General features: G+C 39.6%; 1 protein-coding gene across 1 annotated transcript; it reads right to left on the bottom strand.

The window, feature by feature from the left end:
- Positions 1-5,598: 5,598 nt before the first annotated feature.
- LOC125315036 (acetyl-CoA-benzylalcohol acetyltransferase-like) lies at positions 5,599-7,215 on the bottom strand. The gene is made up of 2 exons (XM_048278897.1): positions 5,723-7,215; positions 5,599-5,685 (listed from the first exon to the last, which is right to left on the bottom strand). Exon 1 carries the CDS (start codon positions 7,136-7,138, stop codon positions 5,765-5,767), a length of 1,374 nt encoding a protein of 457 aa, XP_048134854.1. The 5' UTR covers positions 7,139-7,215; the 3' UTR covers positions 5,599-5,685; positions 5,723-5,764.
- Between the last annotated feature and the right edge of the window lie 4,900 nt (positions 7,216-12,115).

Raw genomic sequence — 12,115 nt, 5'->3', positions numbered from 1 at the left:
AGTTCGGAAGTCCACCGGAGCCGAGGAGAAGCGATCGCAACCGCCAAATCAGCTCGGCGTCTTCAAAACAGGTGAGTCACCTCTTCGATCATCTCTCGGTGCGATCATGGCATATCACTTCCTCCCGCACGATTTCTTAAATTGATGTGTGCCTTTTGATCTTGGAACTCTTCTGACCATCGTCGCATCATTTCCTTGCATCGATTTTGTACAAATACCTCGAATCGAGTCCGCAAACCTCAACCTCCATTGCCGACATCGCCGAAGCTCGTCTAGGTAATCCTAGACCAAACCAGTCAATCCGACTGCTGCAGTAAGGTTTCGAACCTCGTTAGAATGTATTTTGTGAACGAATTGAACTGTCATGCTCTATATTACGTGATTGAGTTCTGCAACTTTGGTTCTGTGCAAGCTAGAATAGTGTTGATTCGGTGGATGAAACTGCCTGATTTTCATATATGTTAATCTGGATGTCGAGTCGAGTCGATCGGCGGTGGTTTCGTGCCGATCCGGCGAGATCTGACCGTTGGATCTCGCCGGAGGTTTCCTGGCCGTCCGTTCGGCGTTGTTGCAACGAAGAAGATGAAGGCGATGTGGCACGGTCGGCGAGTCAAACGTCTAGGTGTCATGTCCCCATTGGTCCGGCTTGGATCCGAGTCGGCTCGGCCGTTGGCGCGAGCAAGCCGACTCAGATCTCATCCGACGGCCCAGATTTTTAGCCGAGTTTGTTTCGGGGCCGTTGGATTTTTATTTTATATTTTCGGATATTAGGATATTAGAAAGAAAATAAAAAAAAATCAAATACTTGTGTCGTTTTTAGTTAGTAGCACGCGACGTCGTTTAGGGTATATAGGGGCGAAGCGGCGTCGTTTTAGGCTTTAGAATGGACGAACGGTTCGGATTGGTTCTTAGTTTTAATCGCGGCCGTCCGTCCCCTTAATTCATACGGTGCCGTTTAGGTATAGGTGAGGTGAACGGTTCAGATCAAATCCGGAATAGATCGTGGCCGTCCATAGCTTTAAAGAACACGATGTCGTTTTGAGTAGATAGACGGTAACGTCGTCGTTTTGCTTAAGCGTAGGCTGACGGCTGAGATTGATTCCACAGTTGATCTTAGCCGTCCATTCTTTTTCTTTTATTCGAATATTAGGAATTTAATTTTAGAAAATCAAAAAATGAGTAGATAATTAGATACGGTGCCGTTTTAGGTGTCGCGGGGTGAGTTCGAGGCGGTCGGACCGGGTTGACCGACCGTTGACCGGTTTGACCCGGTCCGGTTTATTAATAAAAAATAATAAAAAATAAAAAATAAATTTCCAAAAATCCAAAAAATTGTAAAAATACTTAGAAAATTCATAAAAATTCCCTGATTTTCATAAAAAATTTCTAAAAAATTTCTAGATCGATTCGGGACTCATAAAGTTTGGATCGAAAATTTTTGAGACTTCGAGGGTCGATTAATTTCGATCCGGAAAATTTCCAATATTTTTGAAAAATAAATAAAAATTCCAAAAAAATAGAAAAAAATTAGAAAAATTCAAGAAAATCACAAAAAATGAGAAATGGCCACATTCAACTGGCCAAATCGAAATTTTGTGATTTTCGGGTCCCAAACCCCAAAAATGACCATTCTACCCTTCCGGGCCATTCGCCCCAAATTTTTACCCAAATCACCCCGACACCCAAATTTGATTTTTGTATGGGCCGATAGGGCCATTTTAGACATATCGAACCTTGATTGATTGATTTGATCGATTGTAATGATTTTGATTGCGCATTAAATTTCTTGATTGTGATTGATTAGGATAGAAAATTCTCATCCGCATGAAAACTTAGAACTGTTAGGGCCTACCTCACCCGATATTACATTTGTATGAATTCTTAGGTTAGAAAAACAATCAACATCGGTAACCGAAAGGGCGTCAAATATGAAATTTGGCGTTACCAAGTCCCCGGACCCAAAATCTCTGGTTTTCGCAGAATCGAACGGTTTCTCCCGACCGCTCGGTAAGGTTTTCCGATCGTACCTTCCAATAAATCGATCGGTGGCGACTCCAAAATTACATGTACACATCGCACATGCCACCCGACCACACAAGGTCAATTTCGATATTTGAAAAATTTTACCCAACATCGCGATTCGAGTAATGGGTCTTGGGAGAGACCCGCGATCCCATAAAAAAATATATTATAAAAGGGGGATCGGCTCGTTAACCCTACTCGCCCCGCCGGGACCGACCGACGGAGGGTCGCGACACCGACGTCCGTCGCCCCTCGGTTCACCGGTTGCTGTTCTGCTGATTGCCGGTAACCCTAAAATTTTTATGTTGTTATCATACGACTTTATGTTCTAAGAATAGAAATTTTGTGTCATTATAAAACACATTTATGTGCTCAGAAATTCGCCTGGAAACTAGAAATAGAAAAATCCATTTTTGGCCAAAAATTGATTTCAAAAACAGAATGATTATCATTGATGCCCTAAACATATAAATACATATTGCAATCATCCATAAACGTAATGAAATACCTTTTGCCCCCACGAATTATGCACTAAATCCAATAAATTCGAATTTCTGTTAATAATAGGACATCGTTTCTTTGTCAATTTAGACTTAGCACAGATTTCATGTTTATCACCTCTATCCAAAATTTATTAGATCTAGCTTTTTCATTTTCTTTAAATAGTGAAAATTTAAATGTGCTAATCTACTATGTCACAAAAAATGAGAATCAACAATATGAGTAGAAGATGCGGTCTTATTGTTAATACTCGGATGATACATTCAATAATTGGCATAACCATTTCTAACAAATTGTCCATTCTTCAATTAAATATCCTTGTTAGATTCGAAAAAAACCTGAAATCCCCTTTTACAAAGTAAATTAATAGAAACCGTGTTCTATCTAATTTCGGGTACAAACAACATATTAAGAAGGCTAACCTTCTTTCCAGAAGTAAAATCTAACTCCAATGTGCCTCAAGCAATCTTTGCAAGATTGTTATTTGTCATCTCGACCTCTTGAACAATCACGTCAAAAGCCTCTTCAAAATGCTTGAACATTGATTAGTCCTTGCATACATAAACTTTTGTACTGGAATCTACCCGCTAACTAAGTTTGATAGAAGTAACATGGTTGAAAACATGGTTAAAATCATGTCCATGTAATTTCTTCAAGCCTATTAGTATTTACCTTCATCGTTGATGTGTTCTTGCGATGCCTGCACATCTTTTCATAGGGATCCTCTTTGCCACAAATAAATGAGGACTCCTTTTTCATCTTATATGTTTACTTTAAATTCCGCTCTCTATTGCATTTCAAGTTCTTGTGGTTTTTGGATCGAAATCCATTTATGTCCACAACATTCACTTTGATGTCATACAAAATAAAATTATCACGTAAACGTGACTTTCCCTTAATTCGAAGATGTTTATGAATTTTCTCCAAAATTATGTCCCATGTCTTATGCAGCATCCTTTTTCCATAATCTTTGTATCTTGAAGGCAACTTTGCAATAATTGCTCCAACTTGAAAGGATTCTGGAATCTCTATCTTGAGAGTACGAATATTATTGACAAGCACATGAAATTCATGGACTGGCTTCTGTTGAAAAATTTAAGTCCATAATACTTCGTAATCCTTATTGGTACCTTGCTCCTCCATTTTGTACTTGAATTCAAGTGCATTCCAAATGTTTGTGCCGGATTTCATCTTAGTGAATAAATTACACAATGGATCGTGCAATGTGTTTAGAATATGCCATCAACAGAACAATTCATCCTCATCACGTTTCTTCCTCTCCTTGTGACCCTTACAATGGACTCTATACTTTGCTGTCTTCCTTCAATGGTATGCTCATGATCCTCTATGAGTGTCTGATTGGGGTGTAGAATGTAGGAAAATTTCAAGGCTATGAGCAGAAACATCTTTGTCTCTCCAATGAACGAAATTGCTGCCATCAAATCGATCCAGTTTCATCATGTCTTGAATCATGACTTTGATTGATTTTGACTTCACTGTTGCAAAAATAATTCCTTAAAATTGTTGGGAAAAATATAATAATCAAATGGAAATAAATGGAATCAGACTTTGAGGTATGATAATAGTCTTTTTAAGGAATAATTTGCCCTACAACGTTGTTAATGATTACTGAAAAAAATTCTCTACGATACAACAAAATCTCGAAATGAGAATATCAAATAGCAATTTTGATATTTCTCTAAAAAATTTCAAAGGGAAACAATGAGAAGGACAGTTATATCTCTTTGAAAAGAAAATGAAAATGGAAGTTGAAGTAAGTGAAATGTTAAACAGAAACATTAAATGTATAATAATGAACACCTTTATGAACAAACATGTTAGTTCGAAAAGGACACAACTTTTCATGTATGCAAAGAACACAACTTTTCGTGTCTTAAGATTGAGAATTCGGGGCACAACTTTTCATGGTCGAAAAAACAATAAAGTTGAATTATGAAAATTATCATTTTTAAAAAATTGTAACTTTTCAAAGGTTGTAAAAGCGCCTAATAACTGTTAAGCAAAAATGAAAAAAATGAAATTCATTAGTAATAAACTTACCGTAACTATATTGTGAACAATCATATTGTTTTGATGTGACACAGCGGTAATTTTGTTATTATAAATTTGGAAAAATTGATAATAATTATTGATTAATATCAACTCTGATTCACGTGCTCGCAAACAGGTCAAGTGCTACATGGACAAAGAAATGCACCATTTTTCTTTATGTTTTATAAACAAACAACCAACAAGTGGCAGTGGCTATGGCTATGGCTATGTGTGGGACTGCGACAGGACGATAGGCCGCGATTGGATGTCACCGTGGTCAGATGTGACGTATACCAAACAAAGGAGAAGAGGTGCTGGGACAAGAATCAGGAAATAGGGAAAAAAACAAAAACAAAAACGTAAGAAAGAATTTAATTTGCCGATGGCCATCCTCTTTAAGTGGGAGGAAATTAAGACACAGATTCATAGTCTTAAATAGAAAATTGAAGTCGACGTAAAATCATTGTCTTTTAAGATGAGATACTAATCTATTTCAATCAGCCAAAGTTGTGTCCCTCTTTTTGGTGCAATATAATGTTCTTACAAGGAGGGAGAAAGAGAGCGCTTTGCGTTCTTCCCCTTTGCCCTTCCATGTTCAAAATAAGCACCTCGGAGCCGCGACCGGTGGCCGGAGTTTTGGGCCATGAGGAGCCTGTTTTGATCGGCCCGATCTCTCTTTTAGGCTTGTATTTTGTCATAGTTGAACCTAGGTTGGGTTGTGGAACTTGGTGCTCCAAAATATTAGGCTTAATGGGCTTGGATTGAGCTAAAAAGTCCAAAATTCGATCCTTAAGATGTTTGAAAATGCCTGATGGACCTGCAAACGAAATTCTGGTGCCAACATTGATGAATTAAGTTTTAGTTTGGATCATTTAGGGTTGTATCTTCTAGATTTATGATGCTTTTGTTTTACGAAACATGACTTATTTGAAAGATATTTTCTTAAAAGTGATTAGTCGTATTGCTTAAAAAAAAAAATGAACGAAGCCTATTTACACCCGAAAGACATAAACTAATGTAAATAATAAATATTTTTCATCAAGAAACCAAACACTTAACGTATATATAACTAGCGAGCCATTTGTGTAAAATCTCGTTTACACTGGCGGTGCATGTTTTTTTTTTCCCCTTTAAGGAGATACAATAAGTATGCAAATAATATAATATTTTAGTCAACGTCTATCTCCCACTAGGATGTGGATGCCTGGATCTCCGCCTCATGTTTGAAAGGAATCATCTCGTCTTCCTTGAGGGTCACCCAAGCATCGATTCCTTCGTTGTCTTCAGCGTCCATTAGAAAAACTGATCTGAAACTCACCGGCGGGAGGCCGACTAGTGTCGGCCGTCCCCACCCGAAGTCGATCTCATATAGCGGGAACCGGCACCAGCTGCTGAAAGCGATAAAATGCTTTTCACTTGAGGTCGCATGTTCCATGAATTCCGTTAGAGAATCCTTCACCATTGTAGAGAGCTCCTCTCCTTCTTCTACTCTTGCATATCTTGCTCTGGACTTGCGTAACATTTCGTTTATCACACTCACCGCTTCTTTGAACACCAACTTGCTTCCATCGGCCATAGCTCTACCGAATTGTGCGTAAAGCACGGTAGCGAAGTTGCCAAAGGAATTAGCAGGTACCGCGAGACCAATCTTCTCGCGCAAGTTCATCGTCATGGAAATCACGAAAGGCCGAAGCTTGCCATGTTTGCTGAGATCAATATCGACGAGAGCCGTGCTTATTAGTGCCGAAACAACCTCTAGCCTTGAAGGCGGCGAATTATCAGCAGTTGACCCCGGTGCATCCGCCACAGCTAGGGATTTCAATTTTGATATGACCTTACCATCAAACCTGAACCTATTCGTGACCAATTTCTCATCGCTAATAGAAGGTTCAGGCCCAGTTGCGACGGATGACTCCTTCGATGGGGATTTAGACGATTCATCGCTGACACAAGGTTCGGATCCAGTTGCGAAGGATGACTCCTTCATTGGGAATATAGACGATAACTCGAAACTTGGGCGAACTATCCCATGCGTGTTTCCCCGGCACGCGGTGGCCCACGAACTCACGAACATGGCCATGGAGTACATGTCGGCTATCTTGTGCGTCATGCGTACGCCAATCACTAATCCGCCGCACTCAAACACATTCGCTTGAATCACGACCAGGGGATTGCCTGCTAGTTCGCCCGGGAACCTTGACAGGCCATCGAGCAAATCCGGATCGGGCTTCCCATGGAGAAGCCGATCAATCCGGGCATCCACTTTGGCATGCACGAACTCGACTCCATGGTCGTTACAGTCGATGAAACAACCGTCCTCGATATATCTCCCTGCCAGAGGATAAAAGATTGTTAGGATTTGGGAAAGGGACTTCTCCATCCGGTGAAGCCTCTGAACGATGTCAACTCCAGAATTCTCAGCATTATCTGCATAGTAGAAGATGATGCCAGTATAATGTGGCGGTAGAGGCTCATCCATTGAAGACAACTTCAGTTTTCGCAGGTGATGCGGGGTCGGCGCCGACGGCTTCACCACCTTCTTCCACTCTACTTCCACCTTCATGCTTGGATTGCTTCTCAGGATATGTCTAGAAAGACTTCGATAAGGAAGTAACCTGGTCGAACGAGGAAATACTTCAGGAGGCTTATGCACGTATCTGTCCTGTGTCTGAGGATCACTTGTTTTATAGATTCTTTAGACAATATTTTGAATCTTGTAATAGTGCTGCGTGTAATTGGCACTATGCGGAGGTGTTGTGCGCTGCGTCAATATAAAATAGAAAATGCTAAAAGTGGACATAAAGATCATTTTCTCCAAAAGAGGAAAAAAAAAAAAAAAAGCGACGGTGCCTTGAGGAATGAAAGGGGCGATAAGTGCCAAGCCGACTTCATTATAAATAAGTAAATCTTATTTTAAATAAAAATTTGGAGTACATTTAGTTTTAAATAAGAGGTTGAAGTGGCTATACTTGATGTTAAAAAAAAAAATCTGTTCTTAAGAATATTTTCTCTATTCACTTTTTCAATTTTTTTAAATATAAAAGTAAAAAAATTGAAAATATGGGCGGCAGCCGCCCTGCCGCCGGTCCTTGTTATGCAAGTCTTGGACTTCGTGAACCCATTCATCGGTCATCATTGTGCGTCCCCCACTCCACATGTCGGATGTCAATCTCGGAGGGCCACACAGGGCATCGACATTATTGACTCGGTCGGCATAAAGAAACACTTCCGGGTCATCGTTTGTCATGTTCCTGCTGAGAGTTGGCCAATCAATTGAACGCTTTGAGGGAGGCAAGAGTCCATGATTTACTCTAATTTTTGTTATTCGTGCAAATGGATCTTTAATTATCTATCTACAATCAAATCCTCAAATATAATCCAGATCTCGCCCGGTTCGTCGAATTGTTTTTCGGACATAAAACATACTACTTTCAATCCTAATAAGAAGGGATAAATTATGAGTCTCCACAATCCAAACATAACAAAGACCAAAGATTTTGAGAGGGTTTTAAGAACCACTTCGGATTGAGGGAACCAGTGCGGTGGGCCTTAGGTACCCAATCGGCTGCTTGATTTGTGGAACAAAGACAATGGGCCAAAGAAACACGTATGAGTTGATCTAGTAAGACTCTATAGTCATTGATAATTGAGCTCACAATCAACGAGCTTTCATCCAAGCCCATGACCCACGTACATCATAGAGGCATTTAGTCTCTAACACCATGCTTAGTATTAAGGATTAAAGACACGACGACTTTTAGATACCCTTCCTCTTGGTACTTTCAACAAGAACTCCAGCTCTTCCCGCATGGCTAGGGTAGGGTTTTCGCTACATAGGCAAAAGGAGCTCGAATCTTCCTTACATAGCTAGATACATGCGTCCTGGAGGATCCCAACAGCTGTGACCTCCCTCGATTTGTTGCACCATGACGCATCTATGCTCAATTTCAAACTCCCCTGAATCGACAAACACCAACAAGCAGGTAAGGGATTCTTCTCTATTGGTCTGGTTTTTCCGCTTGGGTTCCATCTCTTATACAGCCTATAAGAGTTCATAGCTTTATTGATGATGATCCAAGGTTGTGGTTTGCGCTTTTGAAAGATCTAGTAATTGTTGACATCAAAAATTTGATTTCTTATTTCACTTTCATAAACTTCAGAAAATATCTGAATGCAGGCATCCCTCCACCCCAGCTTTGTCTGGTATTCAAGGTAAGTTTAGAACCTAGGCAAAGCGATCCATACTTCAAGGTGTGAGCTTGAAGTGTATTGGATACTGTCTCCATTTGCATCTCATCTGCATTCATGCATCGTACTTATTGCATAAAAGGAGCTACCATTAGTCCCTAGCAAACATATTAAATAATTTTTCATATAGGATAGTTTAATTTTAACATGCATTTACATCCACATTTAATGGGGTCAGCGGCAGAAACGACATGAAATTGACTAACGGATAGGCTAGAACTTAAGATAAAATTCGGCTAGTAGCAGGGATTAGGTGTGCTGAAAATTAGAAGAGGCCTTAGGGCCTATTTTAAGCTTAATTCAGCCTGTGCAAATTAATTAATTAAAAAGGCCTTTAATTAAAACTCAATTAAATAAAAAATGGCCTACTTAAGAGTGGATGAGCCCACATGCGAGAAGCCGAGGATCAACCAATCCGGCTCAATGGGCTGGCCGGCCACATAGGGACTAAACTGAACAAGAATTTTCTCTCTAAGGACTAAATTGCAATTATTCGAAAGTCAAAGGACTATTTCGTAAGTAAACGAAAAGTGCAAAAGCCTAACTCATTATTATAAATAGGTGCCTTAGAGTTGACGTTAAAGAGGGAACTCATACACACGGCTGTACAAGAGGGAGAGGAGAATGGACGGCCAGAGGGAAGAAGCTGGATTCTCTTTCTTTGACTCCGCACACGAAAAGAGAAAAAAAGAAGAGAACATCCAGAGGGAGAAAAGTCTTCTTCTTTTCCTTCTCTCTCTAGAGTAGTCACGTTCTGCAGAAGAGGTCAAAGAAGGATAAAACTCCTCTTCACCGCCGCTTGAAGGGAGGAGCGTTGACGGGCTCCCAATTAAGATCCAGGCGTGCGACGAACATCCAAGCAAGACGATTTCCAGGAGGTCGTGATAACGACCAGCAGACATCAGCCCAAATCGAGCGCATCAAAACCAGTCAGTAGCCTATTACAAGTGTCCCAATGATTCTCTTAGCATCTTCAACAGGCAAAGACTTCCAAGGACATCAACAGATATAACACACTCGTTGATTTCCCGTTTTCACTGAATTGCCGAGTCAGCTTCCAAAGACCTTCAAGGACATCAATACTACTACCGATTCCTCGTCTTCACTGAATTCACTGGACCATCGGCATTGCCATTGCCTTTCCATATTATCTAAAGAGAATCGCTCCAGCCAACATTCTAATGTCCCAATGTCGATCCATTCTTCTATCCTCTAGTCCTTCCAAATATATTAGCGGTCATGATTCTACCAAGCTATTAATCTTCAAAGGTGTGGTCCTTCTAAGCTTTAACAAACATAGCTATTTTAAGCTTGTTCACTATTACCATGGTCCATCCAAATGTTCACCTTATCTTGGTCCTTCTAGGCCATCATGAATATCCTTGTTCTTCTTGGCTTATTATCCCTCAATCGAGGTCCTTCTAGCTTGTTTATCTTTGTAGACATCCTTTCAACTTGTAGATATCTCCATGCCCGATACCTTATTCACCTCAGATATCTGCAATGATCCTTCCATATCGATAGAGCATTCCCGATTGTGACAAAGCACTGAGCATTACATCAAATACTGATCAAGATACCATCTGCACTGTGCTAGTGTATGTATCATCCGGTACTACTTAACTAACACACACGTTAGTAGTCTTTGATTGTCTTTGTCATATTCAAAACATCATAAGAGATTTTCCCAACAAATATCAGAGCTTGGTACTCATTATTTTGAAGTGTTTATTTTTGAGTTAACGATCTATTATGGCTAGCAAGCTTGGACCAAGTGTTTTCAAAGGACAAAGCAACATGAGACTTCCCCACTTTGATGGAAAGGACTAAGATACCTAGAATAACAAGATGAAAGCTTTTGTCAATCCACAGATCCTCTAATACGGGAAGTCATCCAAAATGGTGTGAATGCTCCAACACCTAGTAGAACTTCAGTCACAATTGTGATTGGGGAATCAGGAGACTCAAACAAAAGAAGAACTGCACCGATTCCTCAAACCCATCAGCACTCCTCAAGATCTAGCAAAATGAGAAGCAGTTGATGCTAAATCTTTATATTCATTATATTGTGCTTTATCTCCTGTTGAATATAATCGCATTTCTTCTTGTGAAACATACAGCGCAGACGATCTTTGAATGGACTGATAGGCTCAAGGAAATCAAGACAAACATTCTCGTAGGAAGATAGGAGTCATTCAAGAAGAAATTGGATGAAACCGTTGCTGATAAGCTCAACAGATTTTGACCCCCCCAAAAAAAAAAGCTCAATAGATTCACTGATATCATCAATGACCTCACATATCAAGGGAAGACCTATACTCCATAAGAGAGAGTGAACAAAATCCTTCAAAGCCTTACAAAAGAATGGAACAACGTAAAGACATCTCTTCGAAAACACAAAGAGTCAAACCTCTTATCTTCGATGAACTCATTGGAATTCTAATGGCTTACAAGTCTATTACTTTGAAAACTGGCGTTCATGGTGCAGATAACTCAAATCATCATGTGAAGATGAATACGACGAGGAGATGAGGTTGTTGACCAAGAGATTTCAAAACCTTGTGAGAAAGAGAAGAAAATTCAAGGGGAAGAAGCAAACAAGAAAATCCAAAGAAAGGAATCTATACAAGAACAGAGAAGACAATAAAGATCAAGAAATAATATATTTTGAGTGTAGAAAACAAGGTCACATAAAACTCGATTGTCTTTTTTTCAAGAAAATGAAAGAAAAATTTGAAAAGAATAAGAAAGCTCTGAAGGGCAAGACGTGGAATGACACAAAGTGTGACTCGAGCAGTGATGAGATTCAAGAGCAACCAAGTCTTTTTTTAGTAATGGACATTCAATTTGAAGAAGATATGATGATTTGCTTAGATCCTATTCTCGACAATGAAGTTCTTTATGAAAAGTTATTTGTGGAACATGAAAATGCCTTGAAGATTTTTCTTGATTTAAGTGATCTTTTAATTCTTCAATTAACTTATCAACAAGTTTTGGATTATTAAATCTAATTTGAGTTAGCTACCGAAAGTGAAGACGCCTGGTTTGTCTTATTCACAGATAATAACGTTAGCGATGCTTCAAGGATCTAGAGACGGCCTTTCACGCCAACAAAGTTGTCGTAACTCCAATGGTCATTTTGATCAACTTTTCATTTAGAAATTGACACATAACATCTTCCTGCCTTGATGTGAAAGACAAAAGATGATCAAACCTCGTTGGTGCAAGTTTAGTACTAAATTAGCACAAGATTTAAGACTGAATTAACCGTCGTGAATGACTGGACATAATC

Source organism: Rhodamnia argentea, chromosome 5, assembly GCF_020921035.1.
Source record: "Rhodamnia argentea isolate NSW1041297 chromosome 5, ASM2092103v1, whole genome shotgun sequence".
Classification (NCBI taxonomy): Eukaryota; Viridiplantae; Streptophyta; class Magnoliopsida; order Myrtales; family Myrtaceae; genus Rhodamnia; species Rhodamnia argentea.
This window is presented reverse-complemented; position numbering and strand designations above follow the sequence as displayed.